The 19,230-nt window shown below is 32.2% G+C and overlaps 2 protein-coding genes across 2 annotated transcripts; both read right to left on the bottom strand.

Annotated features, from left to right (window-relative positions):
* Positions 1 to 565: 565 nt before the first annotated feature.
* LOC107021620 ((E,E)-germacrene B synthase-like) lies at positions 566 to 3,372 on the bottom strand. Its single transcript, XM_015222313.2, has 7 exons — positions 3,277 to 3,372; positions 2,874 to 3,144; positions 2,411 to 2,789; positions 2,103 to 2,321; positions 1,845 to 1,983; positions 1,505 to 1,756; positions 566 to 1,253 (listed from the first exon to the last, which is right to left on the bottom strand). The coding sequence occupies exons 1-7, from the start codon at positions 3,370 to 3,372 to the stop codon at positions 954 to 956; spliced, it is 1,656 nt and encodes a 551-aa protein (XP_015077799.1). The 3' UTR covers positions 566 to 953.
* Positions 3,373 to 11,203: 7,831 nt separating this feature from the next.
* Positions 11,204 to 14,518, bottom strand: LOC107022385 (germacrene C synthase-like). The gene is made up of 8 exons (XM_015223011.2): positions 14,402 to 14,518; positions 13,978 to 14,239; positions 13,498 to 13,879; positions 13,198 to 13,416; positions 12,883 to 13,021; positions 12,464 to 12,715; positions 11,721 to 11,896; positions 11,204 to 11,512 (listed from the first exon to the last, which is right to left on the bottom strand). The coding sequence occupies exons 1-8, from the start codon at positions 14,477 to 14,479 to the stop codon at positions 11,395 to 11,397; spliced, it is 1,626 nt and encodes a 541-aa protein (XP_015078497.2). The 5' UTR covers positions 14,480 to 14,518; the 3' UTR covers positions 11,204 to 11,394.
* Positions 14,519 to 19,230: the final 4,712 nt, after the last annotated feature.

Raw genomic sequence — 19,230 nt, 5'->3', positions numbered from 1 at the left:
AATCTAATTGCTTATTATAAAATGTTCCTCTGAGCATGAACAATGTAATAGACACTTTAGTTTAGCATGTAATAGTTATAAGAAATTGTTGCAATTTGCTCCTTCGCATATGGTTATAAAAATAGACTAAATCCATTGTTTCCTTTAATCGATTTATTATTTTGCTTGCAAATTGTTTATTGATTTCTTGTATTAACTCTAACTTTAATTATTTTAATTAACTTAATTACATACAATGAGGGGGAGGGTATAAGTTGTTTAAGCTTTTGAGGGAGAGTTAAAATTTTAAAGTAAGAAGGGTTCAATTTTTTTTATCCTATTATTATAATCAACCAATTTACAAATTGATTCCAAGCAAAAAGAAGGGAAAAATTGAGTTTGATGGGCCACATATGAAATCAAGCTTTTTGTGACTCTTAAAAAAGGAAATTGGTTTTTTTTTTAGAAATTTATTTTGATCACTAATTGTAAAAATGTCGCGAATCAGATTGTCGTGAGTGGCACCAAACTAAAAAAATTTGGTAGAAGAATCAAACTAGTCTGAAATTAATCCAACACAATTTATGCAAAACCAAGTCTATCATATAAAATTAGAAAACAGTTTAATCACTAAAGAATTGAGTCCCCATAAACTCAACCCAATAGTCTAAAAACATTCAATGCAGAAATACTCCTAAGAGCTGAAAGTAATCATAACCAAAATTCTAACACAATCAAGCTGAGGATGCAAATCATAAAGCTAAAACTAGTGAATGTCTCCAAAAAGATGAACAAGAAACCCAAAGAACCCATGACAACTTGAAAGATGTAGTTCATCCTTGAATTTGGAAAGCGTCTTTCAACTGAGATCTCGGATCAGCCGGTGGAAGATGCCCTGAATACTAAAGGTCTTCAGTTTAATATATGTCTTATTCTGCTCTGAATACTTGAATGACGAAAATGCAATTTCATCATTATATTGATATTTTGACAGATTCAATCAGTAAAGAGTTCACCAAGTTTTTAAGTAAGCCTTTGGAGTTTGTGTATCCATCTACCTCTTGATACAACGTGTCTATTACACGTGCAAAATTTAAAGCTCGTTCAAGGACAAACATTGGTACTTCAGTTGGACGGAAGAACTCTTTGTTTATGTCCTTCCATACGTTGGTGACATCTTTCTTGAACTTGGCGTATGCCTCTTGCTTTGAAGCTCCATATTCTTTCATGTAACATTCAATAATTGAAGCTACATGTCCTCTTTTTTGTTCATCCTACACGAAATCAATAGATTTCAATATATAATTATACATTTTAAAAAAACATAAAGATTTGCTAATAAAATTAATACCAGAGAATAGTTAGTTTGGCCCTCACGCAAAGTGAAACATGATAAGTCTAAGTCACTAATAGACTTCATTTATTTGCAGTGAATTAAATTTTGAATTTTAATTAATTTTTCAGATCTCAGTCATTAAGTGTATATATATTTACTAGCAAGGAAATAGAGAAGTATAATGCTTACTTCATGTCCAACAATATCGTCCATTGCTCTACTAATCAATGAAGCAGCTCGAACTATCAAAGGTTCATTCTTTAACCATTCAAAAGTGTCTTTGGATATAAATTCCTCCACACCCACCAAGCAATTGGTTGCTCCCATCATATAGCCAGCGGTTACGAGTGAAATCTCCATGTGCTCCTCATATTTTGGAATATAGTTAGCATCATTCAACCATTGGGCTTCCTTAAAATAGGCTCTCACAATCTTTTTTATCTAAAAACAATAGCAAGTAATTTTAGCTTAGAGAATTTAAATATATATATATATATATTCTCGTGGGTTAGGTAAACAATAATATTACCTCATGTTTTCCATAGTATACACGGTCCGATTTACCTTCTTTGGACAACACTTGTTCCATTTCACTGTAAATGTCTAGAAGAGCTTGATAAAGGGGTCTCATATATGGCGATATTGAATCGATTGCATTAGCATCCCATCTAATATATCAAAAATCACAGGCTAATTAATGAACTTTTATAGCTTGTCATAATAACTAGTGGAAAACATTCAATGTCAAAAGATTATTTTACTTGTGAAATTTTGATGTTAGTTTTACCTCTGGATTGCATCAGTGAAAGCCACAAGTTCGTCATAGGTTGCATAAGCATCAAAAGTGTCATCAATGACTGAGGTTATCTTGAGTACTTTTGTCATCATTTTTCTCGCACGACTATACTTTGGCTCAAAATACACTCCCAATATCCAAAAGTAACACTCAACCAGTCTGTCCCTTGCATATGGAATTTTATTAGCAAAATCCAAATCTTTCCACCACCTACATACATACATCACAAGACCAACATAACGGTTTAAATTCATATCATTAATGAAGATACATAGACCAAATAATATTGTAGTACGTACCTTGTGAGCTCATTAAGCTCTCTTTGGTGCAACTTTTGCAGCACATTAAAATCCAATTTAGCAAATTTCAAAAGCACATGGTTGTGCGCATCATTGTTTTCGTAAATGGATATGTATTTCCTTGCTCCCACCCTTGGTAAAGTCTTGCGAATAGGCTGAGTTAAGGCTTCAGTAACTTCAACCTTAAGAGAGTTATTATTGCTCAAGTTGGAGACAATAGAGTCGAGATGAGTGGTGGTAAAGGTAAGAGCTTCTTCAAGAATCTCCTCATCGCGCACTCTCAGATGTGACGCTTCATACAAACTCAATAATCCTTGGACATCATTAGTAAGCGTTTCCTTGAATTTCCCATCTTGGTTGGTGAATTGCTTGAACACATCTGGTTAATTAAACATGAATGTTCATTGTTAGTAAAAAAATTAACCTTGATAATTAATAAAGAAAAGTAATAAAATAGATTCACCTGAAGACATGTAATGGCCTTGTTGCCTCACAAGTCGAAAACGAAGAGAAACAAAGTAAAGGTTGTTGTCATTATCATTCTGTTTAGACGCATCAAAAATGTTTTGAATGGATGTTTCAATTTCATTATCCAAATGATATGCCACTCCCAAACGTTGCATCGCGTCGATCAACACAAGCTTTTGTAAACTACCCTCTGGAGCTTCCACCAACATTTTCCTGATTCTCTCTTTGTACTCATTAACTTCAACTTTTTCTTGGTTAGTAATTTCCTACATGCAAAAAACAATGTTGATTAATCAAATGTTATATATATGTTACGTCTTAAACGCCTGATTATAATAGAAAAATAAAATGTATAAATGACAATAAAGAGATTAAACAAATAAAAAAATGCGACTTACAGTGAATTGTGGAGTATAAGAAAGAAAATGATAACCCCAAACAGTTGGGTGAAAATTAGCCAAAGGACGAGACTTATTAGTAGAAGAAGAAGCCATTGCTTTGTGGGTTTAAGTTGTGGTAATAGGATAGGCCTATTTATAGTGTACCTTAGTCAAATGAATTTCATTTTAAGTCAAGAATTAGTAATTAGAGTTAGATACATGTAATTACTCAAATTATTTGAATTTTCAGGACTCAATTAAGTTGTTATTGGCTGCTTAATTAATATCATTTGCCATTTATTTTACATTATTAAATAAAAGTCAAGACTAATTAATTATCCTTTGAAAGTCTTGATTGTGTATATCTTTTCACATTGGTAGTGCATATTATGTGGACATTTAATTTTTTATTTTTTTTCTTAAGAAAAAAAGAAAGAGAAATTTTATTTTTTTCCAAAAAAAAAAATTTTTTCCTTCTAAATTAAGTTTGAATAAATAAGCAAGCATTTTATTAGCTATCTTAATTTTCTTAGTCACGTTATGTAGATTTTTTTTTTTAATTATCTCTGAAATGAAGATAAAATAATTTTTTTTTTATTATTATTTTGAAAAATAAAAGAGATGAACCAACCAACCGTGACACTTGGACAATTCCTCAATCTCTATCAAAAATTCTCTACGTCATTTTTCTGGATCCTACACCTCTTCATTTCTTTAAATTTCTATTTGGATTAATGACACATCGCATAGTTTAAAATAAATGGCTAATATTTAATTTTTCAAAATAAATCTCTAATCATCATTTAACTAATAAATATATTATATATTTAATTTTAAAAATTACTATAATCCTCACAATCTTAACAACATATTATCTTGTTGATAAATTTTGGAGGAAAAAAGTTTTCTTCCTAAATTTTTTTACTTAGGATTTTAATTTTATTTTATTTTTAAGTTAATACTTTTTTGCATTTTTTTCCTTGAATTTTTCTTTTTCATCATTAGCTATTTAGGAGCATTAATTTTCCTATTTTATTTTCACCTTTTTTTCTATTTCCTTATAAAATTAACATAAGCTATATTTGGCAGCAATTCAATATTCTACCTATGGTTCAATATTCTACCTATGGTTCGTAGGTCCATCTACGGATCGTACAGGTTATCCGTGGCTCTTTTCAGAGAGTGGGTGAATGGGGTGTCGATCGACAGTCACGGACTACGGACAGTAGTCTAACCTACGGACCGTAGGTCCGTCGGTCGATCATGACTTAACTAAATTTTCCTGGGCTGAGATTTTGGGGTTTTCTGACCCCATTGACGGATCTGCAGGACGGACCGTGGGTCAGTCTACGGTCCGTCGATGTCTCCGTTGGTTGCACCTGTAGATTTTTCTGAAAAGCTGGTTTTTTGTCTGTTATGATACGAGGTGTTATAGAAACACGCGTTTCTTTTCTTTCTTAAAAAAATTGCACACTACTTTTCCTTCTTCTACTATAAAGTAGGATTCTGTGTTCTAGTTAAATACGGGCACGATAGAGATCACATAATTAATTACCGAGGCATCCTATTACGAAAATAATTTCAAATGATTAAATTAAATTATTCTTACCATGATAAATCATTCCACTAGAAATTCGCAATCCCACTCCTCTATTTATTTTTCGAACTTCCACATTAAGCACTTATGTAATTCCCCATGTTAAGATTACTGGTACTAATTAATAAACTAAATTACTGACGGATTTGATTCAATTATTGATTTCTATTAGAGCAATACTTATTTTAACGATTTTCGAAAAAATAATATTTTTGTAAGTTTTTGACTTTTCGAGAGTCGCCACTTAATTTTTAAAGAAAAATCAAGAAAAACTATGTTTTCAAAAGTCTTAAACAGAAAAAATCATTTAAAAACTTTAAAGGGGTTCAAGATTTCTATTAATATTTTAGGATGGTGTTTAAGGCACCTAAAGTATCCGTTAATACGGTTTTCCGGCTACTAACTTATTTGGCAAAAATTTCTAACTTAAATTTTGATATGAAAATTATTTAAAATTGTTTGAAAGGGAAATGTTAATTTACTATCTAAGTGAAAATGGCTTGTAATATTTATTATTTTTAAGTTAATTGAAATCGATTGATTTAGTTTAAACAGTTAAATATGACGGCGTCTTTGGGGATTTGAAGTTTTCGACCCTAAAACTAACAAAAACAACCACAAGCAAAAAGTGATAAAGTAAGAGAGAGAGAGAGAGTCTGGTCAAAATTCAGATCCTGTCCGCATGGATCGATATTTGGACTCATTTTGTTTTGGGTTTTTAGGCCCTTTGATTTGTACCTGTTCTAAACTAACAAAACAATAATAAATAATAAACTAAAAAATCGACAGGGGCTTAGGCCCAAAAACAACAAAATACAAATTTTTGGCAAAATAATATTTAGGCTCTTGTGGCCTAATTACTTTAACTTCTGTCACTTCAAATTCCTTCACTTGAATGCTTGTACGTCGATTTCGACGGCTGACTCGATAAAGGGAGTTGAGCCTTTACGGCTCTCTCTCGAAATGAGAAGGTAGGAAAGTGGGAGACATGGTGAACTCGGTGCGAGTTTCACATACAAGACAAAAATTAAAATGTGTAAGTGTCAAATTATGAGAAATAAGGACAATATAATAAATCACGTAACAGTACATGACAATGAATCCTAAAATTACTCCGAAATGGAAACATGTGGGTAAAAAAAATGTCAGAGTCTATAGAAGTCATTCCATCATAAAAAAAATTTACTCATTTCTTTTATCAAAATAGTACTCATGAACAATCATTTATATAAATGTAGATATATAATGCAGTAACTAGTTTGAAGACCCCAACTTTACTCTTTATCTTTTTGTTATTTTTTTTTTTGAAGGGAACATACAATCAGAGCAACAAAAAAAGGAAAAGAAAAAAGGCCACATATACTAGTAGATCACAAACACCAATACATAGGATAGAGCTAAGACTAAAACAGCAAGTAGATGAATAAAATAGAGTATTATGAAAATCTTTAATCATCAAATCCATTCTAAATTGCCAAAAATATGAACCTAGAATAAAATAGTGTCTCCGATTTTACAAGAGAACAAAAACACTCCTTTGAAAATAACTTTAACAAATAGATGTAGCTCAAACAAATAAGCAAAAGTGAGGTATCAAGAGACTTCTGATAAGGCGAAATATACTAGATGAAAGATATACGGATATGCGGTCTATAATCAGGCATCTAAGCATTAAGGGGACGAGAGAACTAAGCCTATCTGCGCAAAGGAAAGAAGCCACCACAAAGAAAAACAAATAACATATCACATTCGCCAGTCGGATAGAAAACTACGAGTATGAGGAGCAATCGAAGCGTTGGCCACCAATGCCATCAAACCAATTTCGAACAATCGCAGACCGAATACGAGTCAATACTTGGAAGGAATAATATTGGTATCCTACTCATATTTCAAAAGACAAGGGCATTTTCTACCAGTAGATCTGACTGCTAACATGACAACACTAACCGAAAATTAACAAACATAGGTAGCATTCTAGTTGTACAACAACAACTTCAAGTCTCACTAGATATTCCAACTTTTAATAGGGTCTGCTAATACATAATCAAAACACGAAAAGACAGTGAGGAAACATGTCTGTCTAGATAACACGTTCGAAGTTGAAATCAAACGAACACTAGAACTATTTCAGACTGATCGAGACAGAACTCCATCAAGCTCTCTCGAAATAACAGTGAAATAAACCTACAACAATGAAAGCCCAAACTCTCAACTAAAAAAAATTTCATACTTAAATCAAAACGCGTTTTCATCTTTAGCAACTAAAGAGAAACAATCAACTAAGAAATTAAATGAGCGAATGTTGGACATTAACAGTGAACCAAGACGGATTATATGCATTCATAAGAGGGAGAGAAGAAAACAGCATAGAGATTCTTTCTCCAAAACGAAAACACTAACTAATAAAAATTAAGGTCAAAAGAAGATTACCTTTTTCGGGGCAGTGAACGAGATACAGGTGAGCAAGACGGAGCAGTAACTATCACAACAGAATACTCGAAAAACGTCGACAAACAGAGAAAACAAAGCAGGGATTTGAACAAAATTAAACTCACACCGCCTTTTGCCTCTCAGTGTATTTAGTATATAACCTAACTATCCTTCCTTACACTTTATGATATTCGCTTTCTCTGATAATTCAACCTCAAGAAAAGTCTAAAGTATCACGCGAAAAAATAAAGACATTTTCTATTGCTTAAAGTAGAGTTGTTGAACCATCCACATGAAAAACGTTAACTTCACCTCTAATCAGTTTGCGCGTTTCTCGAAACCCTGCAAAGTAGTGTATATATAATCAAGAGGATCTTGAGGCTACACACCATGATTGATAGAAACAACCTCTAAATATGTTTCAACGACGAGTGAAAGAGAGTCACCTGGATTGTTTTTCTTTTTGGCTATGAAAATTGGACAATGCGCTTTCTAATGGTTTGACATCTTGCAATGAAACACTTGCCCTTAGGTTTTTTCATGCCCCAGTTGGAGGTGAAATTGCATTAGTTTTGTGAGCCTTCTTTTATCAAACTCGCGGTTTAGAAGTAAAACCTTTCTTAACATACAGTGTCATAGATGATGTCGGTTTTTACAATGTCTCTGCCATCTGCAACTCATGATTCAACAATTGTGCCAAACATAGATTCATCTTATTCACATTATAATTTTGACAAAATTGTTGAAAACTATCAAGTAGAGACTATATTATCATCTCAACTTGAGAGTCGTTGTCAATTTCATCCCCCAAAACCTAAAAACCTCTAGTTCATTCAGAAGACCTATCATGTTCAGAACATGGTCTCTAACAGGAGTGTCTTCAACCACCTTAATGTTCATGAGAGATCTCATGGCAGTCTACTAATCTGGCAGACCCTAGTCGCCAAACATATGTTTGAGAGTTTCCGAAATTCCAAATTTTGATTACGGATGATGTTACGTTGCCGCACATTTGATATTGAAGCGATAATGTAACACAACGTCATCTCATCAATTTGCGTCATTTCTGATAAACTACGTTATCCTCATCACTAGATTGTTCCTCTTATTTCATTAGACATTCCTCATAGAGTACAAACTTATACTCTTCATGAGTTAACACGAAGTCAAGATTTCTCCTCCAATAAACATAGTTAGGACCTCAAGTTTGTTATGATCCAAAATAGTACTAAGGGAATTAAAAGGAGACATGTTGAATTTGAGATTAAAGTTAATAGTTACAATAGATCAAATCAAACAAGCAGTCATATAAACATTGAATATCTATATTAAAAATCATCACATACATATACATTCATGCATCTTGAACAACCTATTTATGGTAATGGAGAACTATTCATACTACATATATATACAATCACCGATGATTCACTCCATAAATGTATACAGAGCTAACTCAGAAGGAAAGTCTACTATTAGTTTATGTCAAGTAAAATCAGAACTCTAGTTACATTGATTCAATCATATATTACTCATTTTGAGAGAGTTAATACAAATTATCAAATTAGCGATCAAATACATAGTGACTTGCATTAAATTCATCTGATAGGGAGGAAGGTCTAAGCAAACACATAAACTTAATATTTCATTACTATTTAATCTTCGGTAATTAAAAGGAAGAACTCTAATCACCATATAACATATTCTTTGTATCAACTTTTAAAAAAATAAAAAAAATAAATTCAAAGACCTACAGTTTTCACAAAGTATCATCACATATATATTTCCCATTACATGTTAAGAATATTTGAACACAACATTGTATAAAAAAAATTATGAAAACAAGCCCCTATTTTGATTTCTTGTTTGAGAGTTTCTCTTTTTCAAATATAATTGTAAAAAATAAAAATACACATATTGTTTCATATCTTTTTGAAAATAAGGGAGACTAACGTGTATATATTAAAACTTAGAAGATGTTTTTGTATGTCCCAAGTAGTTGACATGAGTTATGTTATAATTAGTACCACAAATTTTTCAAGATTTATGACTTAACGTGCAATTAAGTCTTGAGAGTGACTATTTTGCCAATTCTCCCGAGTAACACCTATCCAATTGTTCAATTATTATTGGTTTTCATTTAATTTCCTCAAATATTAATCTAACTATTATTAAAAACATGACTAACTCCTACAAATCAACAAGAAAGATAAATTCTTTTTACATTATATATAGTGTAGTTAGTGAGAAAATATTAATTGTTAATTGTCAGCTTTATAGTGTAGAATATATACTTTGTAATGGATGTAACTGATTCATTTTTTTCAACGTGTATAAAATTCAGTTTCCCTATGGGGCGCTATCAATGTTGTTTAAGACTTTATTCATCGTTTTTTTCTCCATGACTATCCATGGGGTTTGAGATTTTTTTTACATAGGTTTTTTTTTCAATAATGTGTAAGGACACGTGATTTAATATTGTCAACAAGAAACTTTAGGTGTCTTTAGGGGCTTAAATATAGCAACGTTCTTTATTTTCTCTCTCCAATTTCCATCTAAGTCTATGAATGCATGCACTTACTCACTTGATTCCTCAAATATAGCATGTTTAAGTTAATTAAACCCATTAATTATCATTATAGCTAGTGTAAATTTTAGGATTGGTGAAGAGTATGTGATTTTTGGGAATCAAACATATCATATGTATTACATCTCTCTTGTATCACTTGTATTAAAAACTTTTGTATTAATATTCCTTCGCTCTTGTATTACTTGTATTTAAAAATTTTATATCAATTGTATTCATGAAACATTCTGAAAATTTCTAAGTAAACTCAACCATTCTTTATTTACATTTAAATTCATATCGGGTGAATTTAGTGGGGTTAACCTAGCCAATAACAAAAACACTTACAAAATCTGGTTGTCACGTGTACAAGTCTCTTGTGATGAAAATAAAATTAAAAAATAAATACAAGCAATATTTTTATTCCTCAAATAGAATAAAATGAGGAATAATTGTATAGAATGACAAACTAATAGTATAAAATAAATATAATAGTTACCCTTTGATTTATTTGTGTTTCATAGCAAACTGTTCGCAGTCTCTCTCTCCCTCATATTCTCGCTCGCCACTCTCCCTCTCTCGCTTCCTTCCTGTCGCTCGCCTCTCTCGTTTTATACAGTAGAATTGTATAAATTATGTTTATAATTGTATAAAGCGAGAGAAAATTGTATAAACACATGCAAATACATATATCTTCGTCCTATACACTTATAATTATACGATAGAAATATTTCCCTGTCCAAGTCTCTTTTGCCTTTCTCGTTTTATACAAATTCAAATTGTATATAATTTCTCTTTCTCATTTTATACTATTCAATTCAATTGTATATTCCCTGCACAAGTTTCTTTTTGCTTTTCTCTCTTTTTCGTTTTATACAATTCAAATTGTATATAGTTTCTCTGTTTCTCATTTTATACAATTCATTTTATACAATTTGCTTCAATTGTATATGTATAGCGAATTATACATATATAAGTTTGCTATGGAGCGTAATTATGCAAACTTTGTTATAGCATATAAATATGAATTTCATGTTTGCTATATGTGAAAGTTGCCCATAAAATAAAGCATAAAATGAGAAACAAGAGGGCCCACCAATATGACAAATAACTACCATAAAATGGACCACTCAATACATCATCAACAATAAAAAAGTTATTGAATTGAAACAAAAATATATTTTATTCAAATTTTATTATGACAACAATACAATACAAATACAATACGATTACAGTACATTATAAAGTGATGATAATTAACAATATAATAATCCAAACTAACAAGCTGGAAATGAAATAAAACATGATTTAATACAACTCAAGTGTTGTATATTTTTTTTTGAAGATTAACATGAGAGAAAAAAGGCAAACCAACCACACTTTTGCTTAATAAATTAATTAAAAACAATTATTGTTTATTTCAAACATCCAGGAATTAACAACTCATATGTTGTGAGTGCATATTAAAGGTCTTTAATTTATTGTATGTGCCTTATTTTGCTCTGAATATTTGAATGATGAAGGTGCAATTTCAGCATTATATTTATATTTTGACAGATTCAATTAATAATGAGTTAATCATGTTTTTAAGTTTTCCTTTGGCGTTTGTGTATATATCTTTCTCTTTATATAACGTATCAGCCCCACGTGTCAAATTTAGANAATCAGTATCGAGTTAATCATGTTTTTAAGTTTGCCTCTGGCGTTTGTATATCCATCTTCCTCTTTATATAATGTGTCTATCACACGTGTGAAATTTAAAACTCTTNAATCAGTATCGAGTTAATCATGTTTTTAAGTTTGCCTCTGGCGTTTGTATATCCATCTTCCTCCTTATATAATGTGTCTATCACACGTGCGAAATTTAAAACTCGTTCAAGGACAAACATTGGTACTTCAGTTGGACGGAAGAATTCTTTGTTTATGTCCTTCCATGCATTGGTGACCTCTTTCTGGAACTTAACGTAAGCCTCTTGCTTTGAAGCTCCATAATCTTTCGTGTAACATTCAATAACTGAAGCTACATGTCCTCTTTCTTGTTCAACCTACATGAAATTAATCGATTTCAATATCATCCGTATATAAGATGACACATTTTAAACATTTTAAAGGCCTTTTNTTTTTTGGTATCCTATTGTAGGCTTCTTAGCTAACTTTTAAGAATTTGAAGTAATTAAATCGAATGCGTACAATATGTGTTACTTCTGTATCATATGCACATATATTTGAGCAAATCCAAACTATTCAACATCGTATGTTCTTCAAGCAACTAGGACTATTTAATTTATTTTCTTTCTTTCTCTTTTTAGTATTGTTATAAAATACAAAAACTTTTGTAATATTTTGAACTATAGATTGCTGTGATTTATAGATTTTTTTTAAAATATATATATAATTTTTAAATAGATGACTTTATCTTATAAAAATTAAAGATTTCAAATAAATTTCACACCAGAGTAGTTAGTTTGGCCCTATCACAAAGTGAAACATGAGAAAGTTTTTGATTAGTCAAGTCACTCATTTATTTAGATTTAATGAAATATTGAATCTTAAAAATTACTATTTCAGATCTCAGTAATCATTACATCATATATATTTATTATTGTACTTACTTCATGTCCAACAATATCGTCCATTGCTCTGTTGATCAATGAGGAAGCTTGAACAATCACAGGCTCATTCATCAACCATTCAAAAGTCTCTTTAGATATAAATTCCTCCACACCAACCAAGCAATTTGTTGCTCCCATCATATAGCCAGCACTTACTATTGCATTCTCCATGTATTCCTCATATTTTGGAATATGATTATCATTGTTCAACCATTGGGCTTCCTTAAAATAGGCTCTCACCAACTTTTTCATCTAAAAAAAATAACAAATAATTTTAGATATACAACTAGTATCTTTTTTCGTTTCTGGAATTAATGATAACATGGAAATCGAAATTAATTCTCACTAATGAATAAGATAAGGTGAAAATGTAGATAGCCTACTAAAGGAATTATCAAAATTTACTTAACATTATTTACCTCATATTTTGCACAGTATACACGGTCCAGTTTACCTTCATTGGACAACACTTGTTCCATTTCACTGTAAATGTCTAGAAGAGCTTGATAAATGGGTCTCATATATGGCGGTATTGAATCGATTGCATTAGCATCCCATCTAATATATATCATCAAAACCACAAGCTAATTAACTCTTACACCTTGTGTGTGTATATATATATAGATTTCATAATAATAATAGGAAAACATATTTGCTTTCTCATATATTCATTAGGGAGGAGGGATTATCAAATCAAAAGATTATTTTATAATTGTGAAATTTTGATGTTTTACCTCTGGATTGCATCATTGAAAGGCACAAGTTCGTCAAAGTTAGCGTAAGCATCAAAAGTGTCGTCAATGATGGAGGTCATCTTGAGTACTTTTGTCATCATTTTTCTCGCACGACTATACTTTGGCTCAAAATACACTCCCAATATCCAAAAGTAACACTCAACCAATCTGTCTCTTGCATATGGAATTTTATTTGCAAAATCCAAATCTTTCCACCACCTACGACATACATCATTTTTATTCCAAATTAACATTCCATGTAATTAATTAAGAAGATATATAGATCAAACAATACTCTACCTTGTAAGATCACTAAGCTCTCTTTGGTGAAACTTTTGCAGCATGTTAAAATCCAATTTAGCAAATTTCAAAAGCAAATGATTGTGTGCATCATTGTTTTCGTAAATGGATATGTATTTTCTAGCTCCAATCCTTGGTAAAGTCATGCGAATAGGCTGACTTAAGGCTTCACTAACTTCAACCTTAAGAGAGTTATTATTATTGCTCAAGTTGGAGACAATAGACTCAAGATGAGTGGTGGTAAAGGTAAGAGCTTCTTCAAGAATCTCCTCATCACGCACTCTCAGATGTGATGCTTCATACAAACTTAATATTCCTTGGACATCATTACTAAGCCTATCCTTGAATTTTCCATCTTGTTCGGTGAATTTCTTGAAGACATCTGGTTAAACATCATATTCATTGTTAGTGCGTAAGAAATTTAACCTTCGAGTCCATTAAAATTTTATGTATTATAATATATATATATGAATGAATTACCTGAAGACATGTAATGGCCTTGTTGCCTCACAAGTCGAAAACGAAGAGACACAACGTAAAGGTTGTCATTATCATTCTGTTTGGACGATGCATCAAAAATGTATGTTTCAATTTCATTATGGAAATGATATGCCACTCCCAATCGTTGCATCGCGTCTATCAACACAAGTTTTTGTTCACTACCTTCAGGTGCTTCCACCAACATTTTTCTAATTGTCTCTTTGTACTCATCAACTTCAACTTTTTCTTGGTTAGTAATTTCCTACATGCAAAAAATATGTTAATTAATCAAATATTATGTTACGTCTTAAAACATTTAACATGGAAAAAGAAAAAAAGACTGACATGCAAAATCAAGCTAGCAACAATATAATAAGGAGATTTTAAACAATTATTCATTCATAGTATATACGTGTTAACTCACAGGATTATAAGAAAGGAAATGATATCCCCAAACACTTGGGTGAAAATTAGCCAAGGGGCGACACTTATTAGCAGCCATTGCTTGTTTGTTCTAAGGTTTGCTTTTTTTCAAGCTTAATTTGTGGGTTCAAGTTATGCTAATAGGATGGGCCTATTTATAATGTAGGTACCACTTATTGTAATGCTTACCGCCATCTGTTCTTACCTTTTAAATGACATGATATAAACATTGAAACTTTCATTAGAACGATATTAAAGAGGAGTTTATTTATTAAAATTGAAAACTTTCATTATAACTTTCATTAGAACGATATTAAAGAGGAGTTTATTTATTAAAATTGAAAACTTTCATTAAAACATTCATTAGAACGATATATATATATATATATATATATATATATATATATATATATAAAATTCATTTAAGGCAGCGATTTAATTTTTTAAAAAAAATTCCAACAAAATTGTTGCCTAGGCAGTGATTTTTTTTAAAAAAAAATCACATTTTGCAAAATCGCTGCTGTAGCAGCGTTTGCTTTCTCCGGCGGAGAAAATCGCTACTATTCCAGCGATTTTAACGTTTTGGTTAATATAAAATTTCATATACCATTTTAAAATTTTTGTTAACATTTTATACCTTTTAGGCTCCGGACTGATCAAAACACTTCATTTTGATTATAAATTTTGGTGAAATTGGCTAAAAGTTTTTAAAGTACAATTACTAATTTAAAATTATAAGAAATACACCGCAAGCCAACATAACTAATAATCCAAAATACTCTTATAAGCTAAAAATATTAAAATGAAGGAGAAAACAGTTTCACCTTGGCATGAGATGACATAGAGGGAATACTATTATTTCAAAATATTGGCTTAAGGGCAGGGGGCCTCCGTGGAGTTTAGGGGTTCATTCAACTTTTTTGTCGAATTATACTATATATATAAAGTATTTTTCTGATTTTAAGCGTATATATAGTAAAATAAGTCTCCTCAACAACTAAAGAGGAGAGGGCTCACTAGCTAGTGGATTCATTATTGATTTAAATGTCTAAAGTTTAATTCTCGATAAGTGTAAAAATTTTTTGTTTTTTTTTTTTGCTTTGAAAAGGTTGAGATGGGCTCAGGCATTGGACTTAGAATATCCAATATGTCTCAATATTATTTTATTCAATCTAAATTTGTATTATTTTTCTTTTTATGTTATTTCTTTTTTTAAAATTTATTAGTCACAATTTTATATGTTTGTCTTTTATTCTTCTTATTTATATTGCTCATTTTGTTTCTACGTAACTCTCTTCTTATGTATTAACTTAAAGAAACTCTTTGAAAAAATGATGAATTGTTATTAAATTTGAAATTGAATTACAAACTATTAGTATAGAAAATAAAGAAACTTTAGATTAATCGAATGAAAAATTTTAAAAGTTGTGAATTTTATCTTACTAAAATTTATTTAATTGAATTTATTCTCTTAATTTTGTTGTATCTCTTTCTTACTATTTTTACGTCGATTCTAAAGATATTAAAATTAAACTAACTTGTTCGATTGGTTCATAATTTTTATTTTTTACAAATGGTTAACCTAATAAATTAAATTATATGGACTAAAAAATCTATGATTTCATTTATTTATCTTCTGAATATGCAATATAATATTAGTAACTCGATTTTTACACTTTTCTAAAGAATCTTGATGGTTTTTAAAGTAACAACTAACAAGTGGTTGAATGTGCACTAATTCAAAATTTGGAATAAAAAAAATAGAATATTGCAAAATAGATGGAAAAAACACTAGAAATTTTAAAAGCTCGATAGAGCAGAGTAAGAGTAGGAAGAACCAAAACACAACACGACATATATGTTAAATTTAACGAATTAAATTTAATATTTTTCTCTTATCTCGCTCAGTTTTTCATCTTGTAATTTTTACGTGTTTACTTTTTTATACTTCAAACTCCTTCAACAAAATTCTAGATCGACCATTGGCTAAGGGTGTATTGAGGAAAATATCTTTCAATTTTTTTTATACATCGTTTGGTTAAAAAAATTAAAAAATAAATTGGTTTTACAAGTGGTATTTTATATAAGTAATTGTTTTCTTCTCATTCTCCATCATATCACATCTTTCACCTCTATCGTTATTGCCCTCATCCCCATTGTTAGGATCAAATTTACGCACACACACTTGATGAATGAAGAGCACAAGAACTTTCAAGAGAAAGAGATGAGAGATCTAGAGAGAGAGAAAGAGAAAATCCAATATTTCGTGGTAACACCCCGTGAGTAAACTTCCACGACGGTGGTGTAAATTTATATCAATAAATCAGAGTATTTTTTGGTTACAGAGAATAACAATTCTCTCACTTGGAGACTGATTCAGTCATCCAAAAAATACATTCTAAAAAAAAATATCTTCATCATCAACATCTTTACCGCACCGCAACATCTGTAGCAACAACTACTAAAGACCAACCGAGGTTTTGCATAACCCCAGTTTCCCAACATCAACACATTTTGTCAACATGTCTGTCGGGTTCTTTGCACCCTCTATCTTCTCCAAGCACATATCACCTTCCTCCACTGCCCTGCGAGTGAAATGGTATCGCCTTCTGATGTGCTTTGTCTTCGAATGATAGACTGGATTTTTCACCAACTGTATGGCACTCTGGCTATCTGAGTAAAGAATCTTCTCGCTCTGCTTCTTGCCCAATTCCTCAAGATAATCTGCCAGCCATATCATCTCTTTCCCAGCTTCAGCTATTCCCACATACTCAGCTTCAGTAGATGAAAGAGAAACACACTTCTGAAGCCTGGACATCCAACTCACTGTTGTTCCACCTATGGTGTAAATGTACCCGGATGTACTCTTGCTCGAGTCAACATCCCCACCAAGATCAGCATCCACAAAACCCTGTAGAGTCACCTTGCCTTTGCCAAAACAAAGTGAAGTACTGGATGTACCTCTCAAATATCTCAGAAGCCACTTCACAGCTTCTCAATGCTCTTTCCCAGGGTTCGACATGTACCTGCTAACAACTCCCACTGTATGTGCTATATCATGTCTAGTGCAGACTATAGCATACATCAAACTACCAACTGCTGAAGCATATGGAACAAGTGCCATGTGATCACGCTCCTCGGCAGTCTTGGGTGACTGCTCCTTTGACAATTTAAAGTGATTTGCCAATGGAGTAGTCCTGGGTTTAGCATCATTAACCCTGAATCTGCTCAGCACCTTCTCAATGTACAACTCCTGAGATAGATTTAAAGTGCCAGCAGATCTATCCCGAGAAATCTTCATCCCCAAAATCTGCTTTGCTGGACCCAAATCTTTCATCTCAAACGCTGCAGACAACCTTGTCTTCAGATTGTTAATCTCCCTCATACTAGATCCTGCAATCAACATATCATCCACATACAAGAGTAGAAAGACATATGAATCAGTGTATTTCTTGAAGTAACAACAAGGATCCTTTTCAGCTTTGCAGAATCCACTCTTGGTCATGAAGGAGTCAAACTTCTTGTACCACTGCCTTGGTGCTTGATTTAGTCCATACAAGCTCTTGGTGAGCTTGCACACCATGTGTTTCTTGCCTGGAACCACAAATCCTTCCGGTTGCTGCATATAGATCTTTTTGTCCAGATCTCCATGTAAAAATATTGTTTTTACATCCATTTGCTCTAGATGCAAATTCTCTGATGCAACAATACTCAACAGAATTCGAATAGAGGTTAACTTCACAACAGGAGAGCATATTTCAGTATAATCAATACCTTTCCTTTGTGAATATCCTTTAACCACTAAACGAGCCTTGAACCTTCTTTTGCCATCTGGTTTAGTCTTGATTCTGAACACCCACTTGTTCAGCAAAGCTCTCTTCCCTGCAGGTAACTCAGTCAACACCCATGTGTCGTTCTTTTCAAGTAACCTCATCTCATCATCCATGGTTTGCTCCCACTTGATCGAATCCTCCACCTGTAGGGCCTCATCAAAAGACTCTGATTCTCCCTCATCAGTCAGCAATAGATAGTGTAATGAAGGTGAATACATATCTGGTGCCTTGATGGATCTGGATGATCTCCTTAACACCTACTCAGGTGTAACTTGCTCCACTTCAGATTCTTCAGTAGGAGTTGGTTGAGTATCTGCTTCGACATCTCTGGGGTTACTCTTCTCCAACTTAACCTCAACTCCCACTTGCTTTGTAATCTCTAGAACCTTCTGCTCTCTGTCCTTGTACAGGACAGACTCATCAAATGTCACGTCAAAATGTCTCAGGATCTTTCTGTTCTTGTCATCCCAAAACCTGAAACCAAACAAATCAGAACCATAGCCTATGAAGTAACGCTTCACAGCCTTGGCATCAAGCTTGTCTCTCTTTTTTGGATCAACATGAACATAAGCAGTGCAACAAAAAGTCCTCAAGTGTGAGTACTGAGTTCTTTTCGTGTCCACACCTCCTCTGGAATCTTGAAACCTAAAGGAATTGATGGTCCCCTGTTGATCAAGTATGCAGCTGTGCTCACAGCATCTGCCCAAAATGTTTTGGGCAGCCCACAGTGTATCCTCATACTCCTTGCACACTCATTCAATGTTCTGTTCATCCTCTCAGCAATTCCATGCTGCCTTGCCTTACCAGGAACTGTTCTCATCAATCTGATTCCCTCAGCTGCACAGAATGCCTTGAACTCTAATTTGTCATACTCTCCTCCATTGTCAGACCTTAGGCATTTGACTTTCAAACCGGTCTGATTCTCAACTTCAGCTTTCCACTTCTTGAAAGTTGCAAACACATCTGACTTATGTTTTAATAAGTAAACCCATACCTT

Source organism: Solanum pennellii, chromosome 6 (assembly GCF_001406875.1).
Source record: "Solanum pennellii chromosome 6, SPENNV200".
Classification (NCBI taxonomy): domain Eukaryota; kingdom Viridiplantae; phylum Streptophyta; class Magnoliopsida; order Solanales; family Solanaceae; genus Solanum; species Solanum pennellii.
The sequence above is the reverse complement of the archived record's forward strand: the minus strand, read 5'-3'. Positions and strand labels throughout refer to the sequence as shown.